The sequence below is a fragment of the Urtica dioica genome, chromosome 2, assembly GCF_054948205.1.
Source record: "Urtica dioica subsp. dioica isolate 48M chromosome 2, U.dioica_male_clone48M_v1_H2, whole genome shotgun sequence".
Classification (NCBI taxonomy): domain Eukaryota; kingdom Viridiplantae; phylum Streptophyta; class Magnoliopsida; order Rosales; family Urticaceae; genus Urtica; species Urtica dioica.
In genome coordinates, this window is record NC_142757.1 from 32416725 (window position 1) to 32441715 (window position 24991).

At 38.7% G+C, this 24991-nt stretch overlaps 2 protein-coding genes across 2 annotated transcripts; one reads left to right on the forward strand and one right to left on the reverse strand.

Moving 5' to 3' along the window:
- Window positions 1–11601: 11601 nt before the first annotated feature.
- LOC149404407 (uncharacterized) lies at window positions 11602–12195 on the reverse strand. Its single transcript, XM_089607516.1, has 2 exons — window positions 11853–12195; window positions 11602–11754 (listed from the first exon to the last, which is right to left on the reverse strand). Exons 1-2 carry the CDS (start codon window positions 12174–12176, stop codon window positions 11602–11604), a joined length of 477 nt encoding a protein of 158 aa, XP_089463642.1. The 5' UTR covers window positions 12177–12195.
- A 3917-nt stretch (window positions 12196–16112) lies between these two features.
- Window positions 16113–17715, forward strand: LOC149404408 (thaumatin-like protein). Its single transcript, XM_089607342.1, has 2 exons — window positions 16113–16643; window positions 16726–17715. Exons 1-2 carry the CDS (start codon window positions 16589–16591, stop codon window positions 17403–17405), a joined length of 735 nt encoding a protein of 244 aa, XP_089463468.1. The 5' UTR covers window positions 16113–16588; the 3' UTR covers window positions 17406–17715.
- The last annotated feature ends 7276 nt before the right edge of the window (window positions 17716–24991 follow it).

Consider the following 24991-nt stretch of genomic DNA (forward strand, 5'->3'; position numbering starts at 1 on the left):
TTGACGGACGTTGGGTGTGTGGTCTCGTTTTTAGTACGTGACAAAGGAAAGTATCAAAATGCCCCTATCCTTGACGAGTATAAGATGTAATTTGAGAATTTAGGGTTTTGAAATCCCCAAATTAAATCGGTCTCGATGAAAATGGAATCCTCTCCGTCTAGAAATAGCGATTTGATGAGCTGTGGTTGGCATGATGAAGCCCAGTCTTCCGGCGATGCTCGTCGACGACCTTCTTGTTTCTGTGGATCGCCGAGCCTTCAACGCACAACGTGGACCGATGAGAACCCAGGACGACGGTTCTATGGTTGTGCTCGGTATAAGGTAAGAAAGGCTAATATGTATTGGGACCTTAGTCCTTAGTCCGAAACCATAGAACCTGGATTATTACCTTAGTCCTTATTGGGACCCTGTAGATGTCTAATACACGACTTTAGTCCTTTATGTGGATCTCATTCTCATTTGATTGAATTTGCAGAAGGGTATTTTTACTGGATGTGGTTTTATAGACTGGATCGATCCACGAATGTGTAAGAGATCGATTGAGGTTATACCTGGATTATTGAGAAAGATAAATCGATATGAAGTTGAACTCGGCAAGGAGAAAGAGTTCGATCGCAGCGACAGAGATGTGAAGGGTGGCAAAAAGAATGAAATTGGCGACAAATTGAAGTTGAAACCAAGAAAGTGAAGCTTATGTTGATGATAATTATTGTAGGATTAATGTATTTAATTGTAGTGAAGTAAAATTAGAGGCCTATGTATTCTAAGTTTTTCTGTTTTGGAATGTAATGAAAATGAACTTAGTCATGTTCAGCTACGTTTTGTATGTGGAGTTGCAATTTAATGACAGTGAACTTATTTACAGCTTTTGAGATAAGAAAGTACCAAAATACAATATCGTTTATAAAGTACCAAAATAGAGGTTCCATTCATAGATGTAAATTGCCCGATTACAGGTTTTAGTACACAAAAAATAAGCCAATGTAATCAGAGTTGTTGTTTCACAAAAAAGACATTGATATTGGCTTCCTAAAGTTAAATCATCAGAATAGGACCCTTGGCTGCAATCCATTCTCATTTCTTGGCACCATGTTGGTCTGGAATCGTGGACTCCTTTGCACAAGTAATAAGATAAGTTACAAAACAAATGTGGCTTGGCTTTGACTCTGATTTTCACTTACCCTTAAACTTGGAGTCTAGGTTGGAGCAAATGTGGTTTGGGTTTGTCTCTGACTTTGTTGAGTTGGACCAGTAGTGGTTTGGGTTTGCGTTTGGGTTTGACTCTGACTCTGTTGAGTTGGACCTGTAGTCAAGGTTTAGCTTTGGCTCTGACTCTGACTCTGTTGAGTTGGACCTACAGTCGTGGTTTGGCTTTGACCCTGTTCATGGCTTTGATTTCCACTAGCACCGGTTGTTTGGCGTTGACCATGTTCTTGGCTTTGATTTCCAGTAACACCGGTTTATTGGCGTTGACGATGTTCCTGGCTTTCATTTCCACTAGCACCGGTCTTCTTTTGTCGTCTCTGTGCAAAGAAAAAAGTAAACTAAAGACTGAACAAGTAAACAAAAACTAAATATGATCAGAAGCTTACCAACTGTTCTTGACTCCTTCTGAAACAAGTCTTTACATTATGTCCATTCTCACCACACTGTGAGCATTTTATGGTGATGTACTTTCTTGCTATCCTAGTTGCACCAGGAGGAATAACTTCATCATGCTCAACACGCCGAAGCTTTTTTGGCCTTCCTAGTTGAGCTCGGTCAGTTGGGCGTGACATTGGTGTTTTGCCTGTTTTAGGCCATTGCTCCTGTGGATTAATCGGATTGATCTTGATTTTTGTACGTGTTTTCTTACGCTTCCTTTTTGTACATGTCGGATACATATGCCACTGGATTCTCTTGCTTTTGCCAGATGCAGGAAATGGCATTTCCACAAGGTATACCTGAACAACAAGTAATATCATTACCATCTATAACTATATGAACAATACCTGAACAACAAGTAATATCATTATCATGCCATAGACATACCTGAAAGATCCCACCTTTTGCAAGAACAACTTCTGTTGTTTAGGTCAACTGCATACATTGACCCGTACATATTTGTAACCTGGTACTGACCTCCTCCAGCCCATAATGCAATATTCTCGACCGATTGAATTTTATTTTTCTCATAAATCTTTGAGACCCGAGGTCCTAACTCACCATGCCATTTGGAAGCAGCAATTCTCTGTTTTGTAAATCGTTGTAGGATGTATAGTCTGATTCGTTCAAGCATTGACAAAATTGGTTTTTGTCTTGCTATAAGGATGGACCTGTAGAGTAGACGTTATACACTTATTAGTTCATCTATTGGCCCAAAAGAGAATGCCACTTGTTATACCTGGTTCCATTGAAGCATTCACATAGATTGTTAAAAAGGATGTCACATTTCGGAGTGGTTCTAAACCCACTCCTTGCCTAATGGCTTGTACCCTTCTCGATTAGCCACTCATATGCTTTTTTGTCCTCGGCTTTAATGAGATCCATTTCAGCATGAAATCTCTCAACTGAATATTGCATTGTCGCTGTCATCATTTGTTGCTTTAAGAACTGACTCTTGAAAACCTGTAAAGATTTAGTTTATCAAGTTAGTAACAGTTATGTTTACTAAATGCAAGTAAGGAAGATGTTCTCACCTTGGTAAAGTTACCCTGCAAATGTCTTGCACAATGGCGATGCTCAGCCTTTACTGAACCTTCTTCCCATAGACCATTTAAGGTCTCTTTCAACCCCTTCTGCTTGTCTGCGATGAAAGTCCAATGATGGCCAGTTTTTATTTTCACATCCTCTTTAAGCCACTGCAGAAACCACGTCCAAGTTGATTTCCCCTCAGACTCAACAACAACAAATTCTATAGGGAACATATTGTTATTAGCATCAATCCCTATTGCAGTCAAAAGCTGGCATGTATGGTGTCCTTTAATGTGACAACCGTCAAGACCAATTACTGGTCTGCAACTTCTGAACCCACTCTTGCACCCCTCATAGCAAATGTATACCCTCTTGAACACAGGGTTGCCTTCATGGTCAACATCACAATCGAACTCAACAGTTGACCCCGGGTTAGACCTTTTGATCTTAGCTCCGTAATCCCAAAGAACATCATACTACTTCTCATAAGTCCCTTGAATAACAAGGTCTGCAGCTTTCTTTGCTCTATATGCCTTCATCCTGGAACATTCCAAAATATAGTCTCTTTGTACCTTGCTAATAAAATTTGGTGCTGACCATGACTCAGTGTCTTGGAAGTCCTGTAGATACGTCATCCAGGCAGATGTTGCAAATCTGTTTGTGTTCGTCCTTGCACATGTATGTTCACCTCCGAATGTTTTGATCATCCAAGTTGATGTATTGCCAACACATGATGCAAAGCATACCCAATTACAGTTAGGGCCTCTGCACTCGGCACGTACTCTGTTAACATCATTTTTTTTAAAGTATATTTATTTTCCAGCCTTTATTGAATACTCTTTGATTGCGTCCTTAAACACTCCGGATTGCGCATATCAGTGTCTGGTCTAAACTCCGGGAACTTGGGTAATTTCTTCTTTGGATATCGTCGTGACAGCTTATATGTACTACTACCTCCTTCTTCTTCTTCACTCTCTGACTCGTCACGTATCCTCACATCGAACTCATCTTCGTAGTCACTGTCTTCATTCAGCTCTTCAGTGACTTGGCCTTTCCCTTTCTTATTCAACCTACCGAGTCCGACATCTATCCCTTGTCCGTCAATACCAACTTCATCTTCACTGCGTTCATATCCACTATCTTCTTCTACCGGACCTAGCTCTTCTACATCATCTTCTTCTTGCTATTCTTCATTTACTTGGTCTTGCCCTTCTTCATCATCTTCAACTTGCACTGGTTCAGTGGCTTGTTCTTTCTCTTGCCCATGAGGATGATCGCAATAAACAACTACTTCTCGTGAGATGTCAATTAACTTGCGCAATGAAATAAGAAGGGCTTCATCAGTACAAATGTGCTCTTTCTCAGTCAGGGACCCTACTACAGGTAGGTAATACTTTACCCTTCTCGCGTACCCTAATTTTTTTTCTCAGAAGGCTATCTAAAACGGCGATGGATATCAAATCCAAGTCACACTTTTCTATGAACAGATGAACCCCACCAACTTACGTCATAACTTCATCGATCAATTCCATAGAACCCCCGTGATAAAGTTTGATGGTGAACAAAGTCGATGTCAGATCTGAAAACGTTAAAATATTCCATTTTAAAGTACTATTATTAAATTACCTTGCATTTCTATACTAATATTCCAATGACATATACGAACGAATATAAAATGGGACCACAACCACCACCAACAACTCGGAGATAGCAATTAAACAGACAAAACCCTAAATCTGGGACCACCAAAACGAATACTCACTACAACAACACCAGACAAAAACCTAAGATTGGGACCACCACAACGAACATTTACCAACCAAAAACCAGACAAAAATGACTCGATTGCAATAACCTTTTTCATAGAAATACGTACCATATTCAGGCATTTTTTTCTTTGGCAGCGACTTTGCAGGAGCTTCTCGAACTGGGCTCTTCTTCTTTGCCGGCGATTTGCCTTTGGATTTTCGAACTAGGGTCTTCTTCTTCGCAGTCGACTTCATATTCGCCAAATCGAGTTTCCGATTTTTTTTCTTAATTTCGTTATGTCGATACAATTACATCGTAACAATTATATTAGGATATTACTGCTATTTATCCAATTACATTTTTAACCTTGTCACGTGCTAAAAACGTGACCACACACCCAATGTTCATCAACAATATGTGACAGAAGCCCTAAATTTGCTACGATGCAGGATTTTAAGGTTGGCTGTGTACGCTTTTCAAATTGAGGGGGCACATTTTTATACGTGCAGGAGTTCAAGGGGCATTGATGTAAATAATCCATATATATATATATATATATATACATATATTATTACACACACTTGCCTCGATTTTAACCGGACTCTGTTTAAGTGCGAATAAAATTTATACCTTTTGTATAAGAGAAATTTCATTTTCTGGGCTTAATAAACCATTAAATATCAAGATTAGACCCTAATGTTTAAAAATATCTAAATATGAACTTTTGACCCAAAATCGGACACAAATACCCTTGATTCAAAAAACCCATGTGTTTTCTCTCATTTTCAAATGATTTTCATCACAAATCTTTTTCATTTTCGAATTGGTTGCGCTAGGATTAGAATTTTCGGTGTCGTACAGCATCGTACAGCATCGTACGATGTCGTACGATGAGATACAATGAATCTCACATTGAATCTCACATTGAATCTCATCGTACGACATCGTACAGCATCGTACGACATCGTACGATGAGATACAATGTGAAACCCTCAAAATCGATAAAATTCATACACATTATAATGTACGATGTCGTACGATGTTGTACGATGTCGTACGATGCTGTACGATGTCGTACGATGCTGTACGATGCGATACGATGAGATTCAATGTGAAACCCTCAAAATCGAACCTGAACACATTCAATGCTGTACGATGTCGTACGATGCTGTACGATGCGATACGATGAGATTCAATGTGAAACCCTCAAAATCGAATCTGAACACATACAATGATGTACGATGTCGTATCTCATCGTACGACATCGTACGATGCTGTACGATGAAATTCAAGGTGAAACCCTCAAAATCGAAACTGAACACATACCCAAAATTCTAATCCTAGCGCAACCAATTCGAAAATGAAAAAGATTTGTGATGAAAATCATTTGAAAATGAGAGAAAACACATGAGTTTTTTGAATCAAGGGTATTTGTGTCCGATTTTTGGCCAAAAGTCCATATTCAGATATTTTTAAACATTAGGGTCTAATCTTGATATTTAATGGCTTATTAAGCCCAATTAATGAAATTTCTCAAACATAAACTATTTAAAAAAAAAAAAAAAAAAAAAAAAAAACTAGCGCGAGAGAATAGACTTGTGTCCATGTTTATAGACTATTGACACAATATTACAAAAAGCCCTTCGAAGTTGCTAATAAAGCGTCGCCCACAAAATCGAGTGACGCCAAAAACATTTTTAACGCCTTAAAGTGACGTGGCAGAATTATACGATGTTGACCAATGCGAAGGAAAACCAAGAAACGCTAGTTGGACAGGCCTATCTCGGTTCAATACATAAAAGCGCGATCATCAAGCTTGGATGTGTGATAAACATTGATCTTGAGATTCATGGGAGGTTATTCGATTACCTCAGTATAAATATATGAAATTCTATTCTCTAGACAAAGCTGAAAGATCTATATGAAATTCTATTCTCTAGACAAAGCAAATTTTGCAATATATTTTTCTTTGTATAACGAGCTCGATTTATCCGATTCGTTAGATTTTGTTTTGTCCAATTTTAATATTATTCTTGTCATTTAAGTTTCGTTATAAAAATATATCTTCGTGTATCAATAAGCTCAATTTAGATTTGAGGTCCATTATTTTTAAATTTTAATCAAATATCTTTTGAAAATTCGTAAATGTTTTGAGTAATCATGTTTAGGACTAAGTTATATAATAAAAATCATTTCGAATATCAAAAATCCGCTGTAGCACATTGGTAAATCACATTTGAGATTCCGGGTTCGAACCCCGGCAGCGGAATCCAATACCTTTTTAAGAGAAATTTCATTAATTGGGCTTAATAACCCATTAAATATCAAGATTAGACCCTAATGTTTAAAAATATCTAAATATGGACTTTTGTACCGAAAATGGACAAAAATGCCCCTGAGACTATATCAGCTCAGCCTCACTCTCACTCTCACACTCGCTCAAACTCTTTCAAATCCACTCAAATCCACTCAAATCCTCTCTACTTAAGCGGGTTTCAAAAGAATCATGGGTAAGATTACTAACTTAATCATTTTTACAAAGTTTATGAATGTATATGATAGAATGTAGCATAAAAAATCGATCAGATCTGAAAACAAAGTCCAAAATCTGGGTTTAACTTGTTTGTACGATGGTATACGATGAAATTTAAATTTGTGTACGATGAAATTTAGAAAAAAATTTGGATTCTGTACGATGCTGTACGATGGTGTACGATGGTATACGATGTTGTACGATGCCGTACGATGCCTCTTTTACAATGTACGATTCTGTACGATGGTATACGATTCTGTACGATGCAGTACGATGTCTATCAGTAAGATGATGTACGATGATGTACGATAGTGTACGATGGTATACGATGTTGTACGATGCAGTACGATGGTGTGCGATATAGAAGCTTATTTTGCATAGTTTGACTGTTTTTTTGCAGTTTTTGTCATGATTAACGGCACTTGGGAGAAGGAAGGACACCAATGGGTTTTCACCAATGCAGAATTTCGTGCATTCGTAATTCCGAAAGAGGTAACGTACACGGAGTTAGTAGATTTCTTATACGAGAAGTTCGAGTTAGACAGATTCGCGTTCGACTTAAAACTCGAAGTCCCATACGAAGTCGGTACAATTCCAGTAGGTCCTGCCGTATTGAAGGACAATGGTGATGTTTCGCATTTTATGAAGCACAAATATCGTAATAGATTTCCACTCTGTGTAAGTTTGGTACCGAAACAGATCGAGGTCATTGCACCTATTGCGTATCGAGGACTATGTAAAGGGAAAGATGTGGAAGTTGGAATGGTGTCTCGCAATGAACCGAAGAATAAACGGAATACTCTTCTTATCGAGGATCGACAAAAAGATCCTATAATTGAAAACAAAGACGGTGGCTGTGACGATGACTTGTTTAACGAGTACAAGGGTGCCGGAAACGGTGACGAAGTATACAGGCGTGATAGAGATTGTAATCACAACAGTGACGAATATGATGGACACAATGGTGATGAATACGAAGATGACGAAGGTGATGAAAACGAAGGTGGCGAAGGTGATGAAAACGAAGGTTGCGATGGTGATGAAGAGAATAGTGATGAAAACGAAGGGGTGTCGTGCAGTGGTCTGAGATGTGGGAGATTACGTCGTACGAGGGTAAACACTCATGTGGGCGTGTTGTTCGAACAGAGGGCCATCGAGGAGCGGCACCATGGGTCATCGGTCACGTATTTAAAGACAAGTACTCAATTAACTCTATGGCGGAGTATTCGGCGCATAACGTCAGGGAAGAAGTGAAGACAAGATGGGGTGTGAACGTATCGTATTTGAAAGCTTGGAGATCTAGGGAGAAAGCTATTGGGTACGTGCGGGGTACGCCGGAACAATCGTACCAGAAGTTACCGTCTTGGCTGTACATGTTGAAGCAAAAGAATCCTGGGACGTTAACAGACTTTGTGCGAGATGGTGATAAATTCAAGTATGCTTTCTTTTCCATTGGGGCGTGTCGTAGAGGCTTCAAAGCATGTCGGCCGGTCATAGCATTGGACGGTGCATTTCTGAAGACAAAATACGGGGGACAGTTGCTTTGCGCAATTGCAATGGATGCGAATTCACAATTATATCCACTTGCATTCGGAGTTGTAGATAGCGAGTGTCATGCTTCTTGGATTTGGTTTTTGAGAAGATTGCGAGAAGCTATCGGTGAAGACGTACCTAATTTGGCGTTCATATCCGATCGCCACGTTAGCATCATACATGGTGTCGAGGTTGTGTTTCCTGGTATCCCTCACGGAGCATGTTACCATCATTTACAACTGAATGTCCAACACAAGTTCAAGACAGACCATTGTCGCTTTGAACTTTACGATGCGGCTTACGCCTTCAGTAAAACAGCATTCGAAGCTAATTTTAGACAGTTGAGACGTAAGGATGTCGAGATGGCAAAGTATCTTGAAGAAGTTGGTGTCGATCGGTGGGCCAGAGCTTTCTTTCCTGGAAAACGGTAAGAGTCTAGAACTTCTTTTGTACTGAATTTTTTATGTCGTTGATTATATAAATCAAGTATGTTTTATATAGGTACGACCTAATGACGAGCAACAACGTAGAAAGCTTCAACAACAAAACAAGGAATGCGAGGACGTTTCCCATTACGACGTTGCTCGAGTTTATTCGATTCACACTCCAAACTTGGTTTTTTGAACGAGAAGAGATAGCGAATAAGTTGAACACAAAATTGACACCAATGTGGTAAAATGATCTCGCACAGCTAAATAATAAGGCACAGTTCGTCAATGCGTACGGACTTGGTCTATATGAATGTCATGTCAAAGACGTAAGAGGTGATTTCGATGTAGACCTTATGGCGAAGACATGCACTTGCGGACTACCACAACAATTGAATATCCCGTGCGAGCATTCTATCGCAGCAGCCCAACATCGAAGCGTGGACGTGTACTCGTTATGCAGTGACTTTTATTTGAAGGAGACGTGGATTGAGATGTACAAGGAAGCCATATATCCGGTTGGCAATGAAGATCAATGGGATGTCCCGGATGAGATAAAAAACATGAAAGTTTCGGAACCCGTTGAAAAGAAGCAAGCCGGTCGACCGAAGAAAAGTAAACAAGGAAGAAGAAGAATTAATCGATACCCATCTCAAGGCGAAAAGATTGTCGTGCAGCGAAAATGCGGGAAATGTGGTGGTAGGGGACATAACAGAAAAACATGCACTTGGAGGGATTAAAACTTTAGACTTTGTGTGTTATTTTTATTTTTAAGTTTAAAACTTTAACGTTTATTTGAGTCACCTTTTTATCTTGTTTAATGGAGTGTCATCCGTCTCATGGACCTTTTTATACGGGACAATCAATAGACCACTATCCTTTTAAAAATTGGCAAAGTTTCATTTTATTAAAAAAATAGCTCACCAGTTCGAAGTAACTGAATTTAACTATTTTAGTTAATTTAATTTAATTCAGGTTAGTGAGCTATTTTTCTTTTTTAATAAAAGGAAACTTTTGCTAGAATCTAAAAAAAAAACTAGAATATTGATTATTTGTAACAAACTATCCTAATCTAGAATGAACAAGTTAGTTACACACTATCCTAATCCTACATGAAGCTATGATGGAAAAGCAAGCTTGTCAGTGGCGTCAAGATGCAACTTTAGTTCTTTATAAATGTCTCGAGTTCTAAACCCTTTGTGAATGTGTGAATTTTTGATGTTTTTTTTTTGTGAATCTCTTTAATTGAATTACATGTTTATAAGGTACAATAAAAAACACAATAGTCAACAAACCATCTCGATAATATGTTTATAAGGTACTATTACATAGAAAACCAAAAAGATAAAAAATAAACATCCGAAAATACAAAATCACGGGATAAGGTGGTTGTAGAATAAGTCCACGCACCATTTCTTCCTGAACATTCTCATATTCTCACTTTGAAGAGTGTCAAATGATTCGTTCAGTACTACGTGCTCGACATACTTCAATGCGAACATCCCGCAATCACCGCTACAACACAAGAATAAGTTGTCACAAATAGTTGAAACATAACTTGAAAAAACATGATTGTTTAGAGAAAGTTGTCAAAAAAAAGTTCAAATTATTAGTAAAATAACTTGTCAATTAAAACTTGTAAAAAAAAAAAAAAAACTTCTAAAATAACTTGTCAATAAAAACATGATTGTTTAGAGAAAGTTGTCAAAAAAAAGTTCAAATAACTAGTAAAATAACTTGTCAATTAAAACTTGTAAAAAAAAAAAAAAAAAACTTCTAAAATAACTTGTCAATAAAAACATGATTGTTTAGAGAAAGTTGTCAAAAAAAAGTTCAAATAACTAGTAAAATAACTTGTCAATTAAAACTTGTAAAAAAAAAAAAAAAACTTCTAAAATAACTTGTCAATAAAAACATGATTGTTTAGAGAAAGTTGTCAAAAAAAAGTTCAAATAACTAGTAAAATAACTTGTCAATTAAAACTTGTAAAAAAAAAAAAAAAACTTCTAAAATAACTTGTCAATAAAAACATGATTGTTTAGAGAAAGTTGTCAAAAAAAAGTTCAAATAACTAGTAAAATAACTTGTCAATTAAAACTTGTAAAAAAAAAAAAAAAACTTCTAAAATAACTTGTCAATAAAAACATGATTGTTTAGAGAAAGTTGTCAAAAAAAAGTTCAAATAACTAGTAAAATAACTTGTCAATTAAAACTTGTAAAAAAAAAAAAAAAAACTTCTAAAATAACTTGTCAATAAAAACATGATTGTTTAGAGAAAGTTGTCAAAAAAAAGTTCAAATAACTAGTAAAATAACTTGTCAATTAAAACTTGTAAAAAAAAAAAAAACTTCTAAAATAACTTGTCAATAAAAACATGATTGTTTAGAGAAAGTTGTCAAAAAAAAGTTCAAATAACTAGTAAAATAACTTGTCAATTAAAACTTGTAAAAAAAAAAAAAAAAACTTCTAAAATAACTTGTCAATAAAAACATGATTGTTTAGAGAAAGTTGTCAAAAAAAAGTTCAAATAACTAGTAAAATAACTTGTCAATTAAAACTTGTAAAAAAAAAAAAAAAAAAACTTCTAAAATAACTTGTCAATAAAAACATGATTGTTTAGAGAAAGTTGTCAAAAAAAAAGTTCAAATAACTAGTAAAATAACTTGTCAATAAAAAGATAATTGTTTACCTGTAAGCACATTGTGGGACCTTGTCATCGACGATCCACGTCGGCACAGTGAACTTAATTTCACCATGTTCACTTTCCCGGTAAGAGTGGGGATGGTTCTTGAAGAAACCACCTATGGCCACAACCCTAGCAAATGCTCGACTCCAAGTCTGAATAATAAACATTTTAACAATGTTAAGTAACCCTTATAATTTAATTAATTGTTGCTCTAAGGTAATAATTGTGAATAACATAACATTTTACGTACCTCCATCAGCTCAGTGAAGTCCTTTTGATGTCTCGACGACTGCATGAGATCCTTTTGGCAGTCGAAGACGGTAATGGTCCAGGCCTCGATGTCGATCCGAAATGTGAACCAATGAAGGTTCTGGAAGTTCACGACGAACAGGATCTCTCGAGCACCATCCCAAGGCAAAATATCGGCGTCCCTATACCCAGTCATCGGGCTAATAGTTGCCCTCATGTCCCAGTCCACGGGTTCGGGCTCTGCTCCCAGTTCGATGGCCTTGTTGATGTTCGCTTCTTCCGTTCTGAATCGGCCGTACACGTGCTGGACCCACCGACAATCCATGATTCGGACGTCTTGCCGATAACCGTCAAGACCTCGTTGGCGAGCCCGAACCATGTGAATCATAGCATCAATATGCTGAGACATTACAAACATATAGCGTTATTTTAAATTGATTGGAAAAAGTGAAATTATATAATAACGTACCGAATCATGTAGCCATTTGGTTTCTGTCAATATCGTGTCGAAGAAAATCGTGTCTGCGTCGCACGTCTTCAGTCGAACAGACTCCATGAATTTGCCGTCCCACTTTTTTATCCGCAACCACTTAACGAAATTATCAAACTCTTTTTGCTTCGCGTCCTTCAACGGCTTGAACTTGGGGATCGGCTTTTCCAAATACTTGGGCCTCGTCGGATCAGTGAATTCGGACCAACGCGACGTCTTCTGTCGCACTTGCCGATCTGGACGTGCTGGAGTAAGCTGTGCCTTCTGTCTTTTCCTTAGAGGAGTTGTGAGCGGGCGTAGCTTATCCGAAATGTCTTCTCTACGAGGACTCAACGAAGACGTCGACAACCTGGGAGAAGTCACCGGCCTGATCTCCGATCGCTTCGACGACTCGCGATGCGTTGAAGATGGCTTCTTCGACTTCTTCGATGACTCGCGATGCGTAGAAGACGGCTCTGACTTCTTCGATGACTCGCGATGCGTAGAAGACGGCTCTGCCTCATGCGATGGAGACGCCGGCTTTTGACTAGCCGCCGGAGGAGGAGGAGGAGGAGGAGGAGGGGTCCGGCGTTTACGACCATCATCTTGGGTCGTGGGAATTTCACCCCCAGGCAAGCCCGTTGCGTCCTCGAACAAAATGTTCAGCCTCCTCCACATAGAAAGCTGAAAGTCAAAGTAATAAAATATGTCACAAAATTTAAACTTGTCAAAAAAATTTAAACTCAACTCTAAAATTTAAACTCAACTCTAAAATTTAAACTCAACTCTAAATTTTAAACTTAACTCTAAAACGTTAAATTATATTTAAACTTAACTCTAAAACGTTAAATTATATTTAAACTTAACTCTAAAACGTTAAATTATATTTAAACGTAACTCTAAAACGTTAAATTAAATTTAAACTCAACTTTAAAACGTTAAATTAAATTTAAACTCTACTTTAAAACGTTAAATTATATTTAAACTTAACTCTAAAACGTTAAATTAAATTTAAACTCAACTTTAAAACGTTAAATTAAATTTGAACTCTAACCTGTCTAACCTCATGCGCTCAACTCTACGGCCGGTCGTGGCAAGAGAACGTAAGACTATCCCTTGTGACTGAATCATTCGTTTTTGGGATGCTAGCAGTTGTTCTTGAGATGCTCGCAGTTGTTCTTGGGAAGCTCGCATTTCTACCCACATTTCCCGTGTTATGACAAAGGCCTCGGGAATGTCGGCGCGAGAGGTCGCTGTAGGCCTCGATCCCATTGCGGGAGTGGTCGGACTAGCAAGACGAACACGTGGAGTGTCTGACACGTGTTCGTCGTCGGAGTCTCCGACGATGGCATCTTCTGCAACAGTCGCGACTTGATCTATTTCTTCTTCGATGTCTCGCGGCTCTGTCGCATCTTCGCCCTCGACGTCTATGGGATACAGACATTTGCTCGTCTGTGTCTCGAGGAGAGTGAACATTTCTTTCTCTGGTGCCCTTGGTCTCATCATTTGAAGAACACCCACCTACAATACATTAATAAACGTTACCAATATTCCAAAATAATGTAAAATACATTAATAAACGATAAATAATAAAAAAGTTACCGTTTTTTTATTCAAGACCGCCTCGATGTCTTTGCCCATTATGAGCACATTACTAGACCACGAGTGCATCCGGGGCACACGAATCCCCTGGTTCGACCCGAACCTCATCCCGATCTCTGGGATAGCCTCGTACGCCCAGTAATGAAGGGTATGGAGATTACCCGTCAATGTGTAATTGGCCTCTTTCTGTGCCACATCCGGCTTGTCCTTCAACTTCTTTTGCAGCGTTTCGTGATAACGCCGTAGGTTCACCGACAAGCTGGAATACGTCTCTGCCCAACTCAAATTTCCCCAAGGCATCTTGAAGAAGAAGGGGAGGTCTTGAACGATGTATAGAAATTTCTGCCACCTTTCTTCGATGGCTTTGTTGGCCGGCTGCCCCAGAAGATACCCGTAGACGAATACGAGCAGCCCGAGCTTGAACGCAGCGTCAGGGCTTCGACATATGGTGAACGCGTTGATCAACGCGCTCAACTTGCTTCCGGCAACGCCGTTCAAGTGATCCGTGATCAATCCATCGTTCTTTCGCTCGTCTTGTTCGGCTTTGGTCGGACCGTCTTCATAAGTCATCCCCGAGACGAGTGCGTACTCGAGGCGTCCAAATCGTACCCGTTTGCCTCCGATACCAAAATGTATCTCGCCGCGTACTGTCGCCTCGATCTTCTTCTGAAGGAGAGTATGTACGAGCACCGGTGAGAAACCAAGCTCGCTCTCCGTAAAAAATTGCTCGAACGGAGTCCCGAGGATTCGTTCTTTTATCCCGAGCTCATCGAATCTACTCCGTACAAGCTTCAAGATCCCCATCCCACCGTACGTGATACGCCCCGGGAATGAGACGTTGTATATGTAGTTTAAATTGTCCTAAAAAAACAACAAAATTAAATCAGAATCACAAAACAAGAAATTAAATTTAAAAAAAAAAATCATCGTATAGCATCGTACAGCATCATATATCATCGTAAAACAAGAAATTAAATTTTTTAAAAAAATCATCGTATAGCATCGTACAGCATCGTAAAACACGAAATTAAATTTTTTAAAAAAATCATCGTATAGCATCGTACAATATCGTATATCATCGTAAAACAAGAAATTAAATTTTTAAAAAAAATCATCGTATAGCATCGTACAGCATCGTATATCATCGTAAAACAAGAAATTAAAGTTTTTTAAAAATCATCGTATAGCATCGTACCGCATCGTACGACATCGTACAAAGTCGTACAACAATTTTTGAGAAAACATAAACCCATCGTACACCATCGTATCGCATCGTAGAGCTCTATGAATTTCATCGTACGACATCGTACAGCATCGTACGACATCGTACGATGCATCAATCTCATCGTACACTGGCCCTAATTTCAAACCCTAACATTCTAAATCCGACCCAAATCAACTCAAATCAACTCAAATAAGATTAATACTAACTCATAAACCCTATTCTAACTATTTCCAAAGACATTTAACAACAAATTAGTTGAAAACTTACCTTTTTAGATGACTTTTGAGCTCGGGATTTCTGTGTTTCACCGCCGCCGAAGATTGAAGCGTTTCCATCGTACGCCATCGTCCTCTATCGTATTATATCGTACTGGCTCGTACAAGATCGTATGCCGTCGTACAATATCGTAGGAGTTCTCAGTTTTTTCTTTGTTTTGAACGAGTGAAATGGAGGAGAGAGGGAGAGAGGCGCGAATGAGTTCAAATAGAGGACAGGGGTATATTTGTCCGTTTTGGGTCCAAAAGTCCATTTTTAGATATTTTAAAAAGTTAGGGTCTAATCTTGATATTTAATCAATTTTTAAGCCCACTTAATGAAATTTCTCTGGTATAATGCGGTATACTTATGTTCAACTTTCAAGACTTTCCGAAAGTGCAGATGATGCTAAAATCTTTTTCTTGGCATCAAATGATGATAAAATATTTTTTTAGCATCGAATGATGATACTATAACCATAACAAATTTTTTATTTTAGTATCATCATTTGCTTACTTATCTTTCCTTCCATCTAACTTTTTTTTGGGCGCCGCTTTGAAATGTGCTTCAAGGATACAAAAGAAAGATCATATTGTTGAGCATAAAGGGATATGCATCATTATGTCTCGTCAATCAACTTTATCCTGAACAGAAAAACTTTACTTCAAATATTCCTTGGCTAATTTTCAAGCCCTTCAAGATACATGAGAATAAAGTAGTGAAGTAAGTACCTCCTTAGTGACGGGCTTAGTACACCAATACATAAAACATCACACTTTCTATAAAGGTGTAGATGCATATCTATATATATATATATATATATATATATATATACACCGTGGTTTCTTTCTTAAACAATACTCTACTTCCCACTTGAAAGATTCGATATCATCTACTACAGCACGTAGAGCTATCTTAATTTGCATATATCTAGACATTCACGAGGTACGTAGACCTTTTTTATATTTCAAATATCATATTAAATCAGTATAAGTTAGGGAAAAAAAAAGTTTGATGGAAGGAAAGAAATCCTGCACTAGAAGCAACGAACATATACATTCAGTAGTAAAAGTTGAAAGGAAAAACAAAAAGAGAAAGGGGAGGCTCTCTATACACATATAAGTGATCACATCGCTTCAAAATATTAACACAAGACCAGAAAATTTGACTGAGAAAATCAAGAGCAATGATGCCAGCTTCCTTAATCCTCGCGTCTCTCATAATCTTTCTCTCTGGTGCAGGTGTGTATCTGTTTATATACCTTCTATGTTTTCCTTTTCTAATATTTGACATACATACATATGTATACCTTGGTGCGTGCAGAGGGGGCACAGTTGATAATAGTAAACAACTGCGGGGAGAGCATATGGCCGGGGATACTGGGGAGCGCGGGGCAGGCGACTCCGAGGGAGGGGGGTTTCCGGCTGGGGAGCGGGGAGGAGGCGGTGCTGGACGTGGGGGAGAGGTGGTCGGGGCGGATATGGGGGAGGCAGGGGTGCAGCTTCGACGGGGCGGGGAAGGGGCGGTGCGAGACGGGGGGATGCGCGGGAGGGGAGCTGCAGTGCAGGGGCGGGGGAGGGGAGCCGCCGGCGACGGTGGTGGAGATGACCCTGGGGACGTCGGCCTCGCCCCTCCACTACTACGACGTGAGCTTGGTGGACGGGTTCAACCTTCCGGTCTCGATGAGGCCGGTCGGGGGAGGGGTCGGGTGTGGGGTGGCCGCCTGCGAGGTCAACCTCAACGTCTGCTGCCCCTCCGCCCTCGAGGTCAGGGGTGCCGCCGGGCGCGTCGTGGGCTGCAAGAGCGCCTGCGCTGCCATGGGCTCCGCCAAGTACTGCTGCACCGGAGCCTACGCCGACCCCAAGGCCTGCCGCCCCACCCTCTTCTCCCACCTCTTCAAGGCCATCTGCCCTAAGGCCTACAGCTACGCCTACGACGACTCCACCAGCCTCAACAAGTGCAGAGCCACTCGCTACGTCATCACTTTTTGCCCCCCTCAATAGACACCCCACACCAAAAATGGCCAAGTTTTGATATGCATCATGTAAAATATGTTATTTTTCTTTGGTCTAATTCTTGGCCATTCCTTCTACTCTTAAGCCTTTTTTTTTCATTACGGTCTTAGTCAGATTGTATATCGTTCCCAAGGATAATCTGAAGAAAACAAATTTATGGTTCAGTCTGTGAACAAAAGTGTCCTGGTGGTGCGCCAACTTATGCCCGTCTCTTGCAGTGCAGGATGTTCATGAAATGATGATGACTTGCAGAGAAAGTCTATACCCAAGTTGAGTAAAACCCTCGTGTGTATTATTCGCTTGTGAATTTTGTGAACGCAGATTAAACGATGCCAATTGAGGTTGATTCCGGATATGAATATGGGCAAAGCTTTAGCCCCCGTGACTGAAAAAATAAATAAATAAATAAAATGAAATAAAATTTCAACCATGACTAATTTAAAAAACAAATACTTAACCATAACTTATTTATAAAAATATTCCTACCTATAACCTCAATGTCAAGTTAAAAAAAAAAAAAAGACTTCCCAGCACCTAAGTAAACTTTTTGTATTACTACGTATTTTAGAATAATAAAAAGGGTTATTAAGTTATATAGTCACACGGTGATAGTTAATTGAGATATAGCCCACCTTTCGTTAATTTCTTGTAAATAGCCAAGTTAACTTATTAACAGATTAGTAAAAGACTTATTTAATCCACCCAAACATGTAAAAAATGTAGTTAATAGGCTGCCACATATGCAAGTTGGTTATTTACGAAGTATTTACCAAAGGTTGGCTAATTTACAATTCCTATAGTTTAGGTGACTTACGTAGCCAATTTTTTGTAATAAAAATGCATAATTAAAAACCATATATGCGTAATGTTACTAGCTTCCTCCTCTTTGAGTTTGTCTAGGGCTTGTCCTCAAGCTCAAACTAAAAAATCCCAAGGAGAGTGGTTGTCGTTTAATATATAATGGTACACTACTACATAGATGTGTTTTCTCCTAGTGGTAGTACTCCCTATCATACATGCTCGTAGTGTATTGTAGGTGTTGAACCAAACAACTTTGTTGAGACCCTTGTAGACGGTGAACCCACTCGGTCCACGGCCGTCGTCCCACGCACTTCCCTTCTACTATAGTCGTTCATGCTCCCTCTACTTGAAAGTCAGATTTGGCACTCCACGATCAAATTTGCATCTCCCTCATGGCCTCCTTCGTCACTCCGATCTTGCTGTCCATGAGACATCTCTCCCCTTGGGAACTCCCAATATGACGCCGGACTCCCCTCACGCCACCACGCCTCCGATATTGCTCCTTCCCCTTGTCTCTATTCAACCACTCGTGTCGTTTCTTATTTTACCAGTTCTTGAGCATTCACCCATCACCAGAGCAAATTCTTGAGATCCAAGGGAGACCAAACCCCCGCCACTAGGCCTTACTCGTCCTCCCTTGGCGACCCAATCTTTCCAGACCTTGTCCCCCGCCATTGTTTAACCGTATGTTGAAACCCCACGAATCCCAAACTTAGGGTTTTAGGTTCATCAAGATTTTCACTATTTTCTCGCCCTCCCTCAGAAACTCATCCCAGCCCCTGCCAATGTCCAACTTTTCGCTGCCATCACAATGCCCAACCCTAGAAACTATGGTTTTGGGTTTGTCGAGATTTTTTCGGCTAGAGCAGCCATCGATGCCCCTGGCCCCGCCATGACTCTCAAACCTCGGGTTTTGGGTTTTGGATTCTCATGTCGAGCGAAACCCGAGGCGTCTTCTTTTTCATGGTGGTTTGGGATTTTTTGCACCAATAACATTCTCTTGACTCATCTTTTCGTATATGGACCGGTTATTAAACTCATTTTCTTTTAAAATTAAATTTATTCAATTTCAATTCTAGAAGACACAAAAAGATTAAATTATCCTTTCTTTACTACTGAATTTTGGGTTTCAAATGAGACTCCTCATCCTCTCTTAACCGAGGAACCAAAACGCGAAAAAAAAGTGAGAAGAAGCGAAGAGAGAGAGAGAGAGAGAGAGAGAGAGAGAGAGAGAGAGAGGCCGGAAAACCAGAAGGAGGGAGGGAGGGAGAGAGAGAGAGAGAGAGAGAGAGAGAGAGAGAGAGAGAGAGAGAGGGAGGCCGGAAAACCAGAAGGAGAGAGAGAGAGAGACAGAGCTCGAGCGTGGTCGCGAAGTCGCGCAGAGGAAGAAAGAGCGGCCGTGGCACGCCGGCGGCCGACGAAGAAGAAGAGCGAGGTTTTGATGAGGAGAGGCGCGCGGTCGGGCAAAGAAAAAGGAAGAGGGAGCAACGCAGCAGAAGAGTAACGACCGGAAGTTGGACGCACGGAGGAGGACTATCTTGAGTGCCAGAAAGAAGCTGGGTGGTCGTCGGACGATCAAGTTCTTCAATAGGGTCAGAGATTCAAAATTTTCCTCTATTAAAATATGAGGTCTAGGGTTTGGATTATGAAATTTGGGATCCTAATTTTTTTTCATTCATATTCAACTTATCTGTATCTTTTTTCTTTATCCAAAAGAAGACATTTTTATATTTCAATTCTTGATTTTTTTTTATTTTTTTTATTTTAACTGGTTATAGAAGATATAAACAGTTTAAAGATAGGGAAATCATGAACTTAAAGATTAATTACAGAGGGTTTTGATTATGACGTGAATTGTAGTGGTTTGAGCATGCTTTCGGCCGCGTAATGGTGTTTGTGTGGGATTATGGCTTTCTTTCAGTTTGGCTCAGTTTTGATGGTTGATGTTCTTGTTTTTATTTCTCGTGGTTTTTTCGTTACTCATGAGTTTGTTGCCACCGTGTGTTTGAAGTCTTGGTTGTGCTGTTTGACTGTGTGTGTGATGTTGTTATTGTTGTGTGTGGCCTTGTTAACGTGTAAATGTTATGTTGATAGTTACGTGATGTCGAACAATAGGAATTGTAGATAAAAGTAGGAAAAGGGATATATGTTTTCATTTATAGAAAATTCCAAGTTACATTGATTATTTGGTAGAAAATTGTTGTTGAATTGAAATGCTTTAAGGGGTTAGGGGTGTCCAAAATCGATGTTTCGATTCTCTGGGTTATGTTCGATGTTTCTTTTAAATTTTTTGTGGATAAATATTCAATGTATAAGTTTATTGGGATTTCTAGATTTTACTTTTTTTTTTGTTCAAGTTATTAATTTATGCAAATGTATTTTTTTTGTTAATATTTTGTTTACAATTGCGGGCGAAAACGATTACATTTCGAGAAATGAGGACTCTATTTTGTTTGAATTGAATAAGAAAGTACAAATTCAATTTGAAGTAGTAAACAAACGCCGGAATAATAAATGCAATGTAAAGAATAAATGAACACATGATATTATAGAGGTTAACCACAAATTATGCCCACCTAATAGACTAAAAAGCAAGTTTATCATTATAATTTTTTTTACTAGAAGCAATATGGAATCTGGAGATAAATCGGAAGAAACGGATTTGGTTCCGCAAAATGATCGAACATTGCAAGATGGAGAAGGAGATGGCCCTCGTGACGATATAAATTTGGTAACTTTTTTCATCCAATTCTATTGTACTAATCTTTTTTTTTTGCAAATAAAAAACATCAAGTGTATTTATATAGGTTCTTGATGCTCCTCGGCCCAAAAGGAGATTGATTCCAGAGAGGATGAACTTCAAGTGTAAATTATCAACTAAATGTCGATTGAATGAGTTCGTTAAAGTTTTCAAAACAGTTTATGATAAAGAGAAGAATGAAGGAGATTGGTTCAAAGAGACTCAATGTGGGCACTTGATTGAAGTCCCACATATTCGGACATGAATTTGACGTCATTGTGGATGATGTTAAGTCGTCGAATACAATCAAAGAAGGGATTGGAAGTATGGTTTCTTGTGAACGGTAAACTAATTCAATTTTCTATTATTAAGTATGTGTTGATATCGGGTTTACCGTGTTCGAAGTATCCCGAAGGATGGAGAAATTAAATATGACTAATGAGTTTTTCTCATCATCATGAAGTTATACCCACACTAAACATGTGAAGACTATGTTATATTGCATATTGTTATAGTAAATATACTAATTAATAATTAATTAACTTGACTATAAAGACTCACTAGTAGTTTCATAAGTCGACCGAGACAACTAGTTCAAATAGACATTAGTTGTGTGATTTTGAATAAGCCAAATAAAACGACTCTCAACTAGTTGTCACTATAAGACTAGTCCGACCAGAACGACCGTTTATGACACATTGAACTAGTTGAACCACTAGATTACTAACCTAACCACGTGTACATGTCGAACTAGTCGAACTCGTTGGCATGAAATATACATCAGTCTTTGTTCATTATTAGGATTATTAATTTGACGTACATTTAGTCATCTCAGTCGAACCAGTAATTATGAACCAGTTTTTGTTCATTATTAGGTGACTGATTCAACCAGTCTTTCGTAGTTCCGGTCGAACAAATATTTAAATTAGTGTGCTCTCTGTTTGGACAATCAAGTAAACTAGGTTGTGGTTGTCTTTGTTTTTCATTAAAAATTTAGAAAACAGGTTCAACTCAGCACTAGTCGACCTGGTTACTCAAATATTTTCAAAATTTTAAAACTAAAGACTAAACAATAAGTAAATAAGTAGAAAATATAATATCATGAAAATAGTTAATTAAGTTCAACTTTCAAATAAAACAAAATAGTATAAATAACATAACATTAAGAAATACGCAATATCATGTCAAATTTCAACTAGATTGGCGAAAACTTCTAATCTTATGCTTTCGGTATTCTCCTACTAAAGGAAATCTCGTTTGTTGGGGTCTTCCACTCTGGAGCGTAGACTCTTACGTCTTGCACATCATCTAGGACTATCCACTCTGACAATTCTGGAATAGGGTAGATTGTCTGAATATAAGCCAATGACCATAACTCTTTCAAGTAATACTTCGAGCATAGTATATACATGTTGTTTGGACCACCGGGGAAAGCAGCTAGGGCATGTGCACATGGAATTTTGTCAATATCAAAAACATTACAAGTACAAGTCTTCTTCTCCAAATTAACTAGAAAACTACCATCTTCTCATGTTACGTGGAACTCAAGGGTACTCATGTTCAACTCTCGAACTTAATAGAATGTCGACTCTTGTATCTTGTATGTAATTCCTTCTCAATCGCTGGAGTTAAGAGTTGGGAGGAAGATCCTAAACATGACTCCTTTCGATGCCTATTAAACCATTCAGAAATTTTTTCCACAATTGTATCGTCCAAAGGTATCAAAGGATACGCTCTTGCTTTCTTCAACACCCCATTGATGCACTCGGCGCCATTTGTAGTTAAGATATAGTAATGAGAGGCCGAAAAAATAACATCAGCCCATTTTCCAACGTTAACACTGTTTTCAAGGTATTCCGTTGCTTTTGGATACCTACTTTTATAGTCACCGTAGAGTTGGTTGAATTCTGATATTGTGTATAATTCATCAGTATCCATGAACTTAGTTGCTACAAAACGATATGTCTTACCTTTTTATTTTTTCCATATCAACTTCAGGGTCGTCACGTGCTTTACTCTTAACCCGTGTCTTGATATTTTGAGAAAGATGCCATGCGCAGAATCTATGTGTTGACTTTTTGTTAGACCTTGGCCACTGCTTTGAGTATACTTTGATGTCGATCTGAGACGAAGACCAACTCATCATCATCAGGTATTATCTCTTATAGTTTTGTCATAAACCACCTCCATGAATCATTATTCTCCGAGTCAACAACCGCGAATGTGAAAGGATATTGGTGGTAGTTACCATCTTGAGTCGTGGCAACAATCAGTGTACCTATGTACTTAGTCTTCAAAAAAGTACAATCCACGGCAATCACCTTCCTCATTGCCTTGAAACCCTCAATGCATGCCCCCCAACGCCATGAAAAAAATAATTGAACACTTGATTACCGTCTACAACCAAATGTGTGACCGTTCCGGGGTTTAATTTTTTCAACATGTGCAAGTAACGTAAAGCTCATGTCTGGTGCACCTCTAATACTATTTGCTACCATTTGTTTAGCCTTCCAAGCTTTGTGGTACGATATTTTCGCCCCGCGATTCTTCATAGTATTCATGATCGTCTTCGGAACCGGTGTATCAAGTTGGCCCGGGTATTATTTTCTCAACATGTCGGCTACTAAACTTGCACTCGCTTTCCGGTTTCTCTTATCCATGGCATTAGAAGAACATGAATGTAGATTATTGTATGTTCGGATAGAGAAATTACCAGAGTTTGGGACAACCGTCGCTCGTAACTTCCATTCGTAATCCTCAACTACAAACTTCACCACAAATAATGTCTTCGTCGACTTTATAATTTTGAAATCAAAACAAGCTTTTAGCGAGGCATCGATGACCAAATTCTTAACGTCTTCTTTGCTCTTGAATTCTTCTCCAACGAAAGCATTTAGACCATCTTCATCGTTGTATTCCGTACAACAATCATTAATTTCTAATATATCACAATGATCTATTTCAATACCTATATTTGAACATATGTTCATATCATCTCGATCGGATGTGAGCTAAAAGTAGGCTCACTTTCAAGATTACCTTTCTGGATGGGTGTAAAAGGAACATCGGACAATATCAGAGCCTCAATGTAAACATCAAAATAATCATCTCGAATTTCTTCTTCTATTTCCTTCTCGTGCATTTCATTTGTTGGAATAGATCTAGGATTAAGAAAGATTTATCGCTTCTAGCAATCGGCGAAATATAAAAAATTTCTTTAAAAACTCGTAAAACGTTTTTACAACCTAGACAAAGTGCATGAACATATAATTTAAAATTTTAAAACTACATTTCATTTTTACTCTGTACCAACCATGAATGGAGCTTGAACATTGAGAAGCCTTAGAAAGGTTGAAACGCTCGTCTCCCTACGCAGCTCGCCTCTTCCACTAGTCTTTTTGAACCTGTGAGTAACCACGAAAGTTTCTACCACTAGAGTCTTTGAGTATGGTTAAGATTTAGTGTGTGGGCACTTTTAAACACTATGACTCAAGAACTAGTCTATGAGCCAAAGAGCTAAAACAAAACGCTAGGTCTAATGAGGACCTAGGTGCTAAAACAAAAGGACAAGAAGAGATAGAGAGAGAGAGAGAGAGAGAGAGAGAGAGAGAGATAGGGTGGGTGGCTACAATCTAGAGATAGAAGATCTAAATCTCAAAATTGTGTGTTGTGAATTGTGAATGAGGTGTAGTATTTATAGGATGAGGTTTGCCTTGAAAAGGTAGTTTCCTCTTTTCTATTGAATATCACATATTCATGAGCAAATCCTTGGTTTCCTCTTCCTTACCTTGCACGTCCAACACAAGCCTTTAAGGCACTTGGATTTGTTTCCTCATTTGCTTGCTCTCTCATTGGCCACCCATGTGTATTGCTTCTAGAAGGAATTTGTTTCCTCTTTTTCTTTTGGCAAGTATCTTCATACATTAATGCACAAAATAAACTCTCTTTCTCTTGCGATGTTGGACGGTTTTTGGTGCTTCAACAACATGCTTCTAGATGTTTCTTTATTTGTTCATGACAACATAAGAAAAGC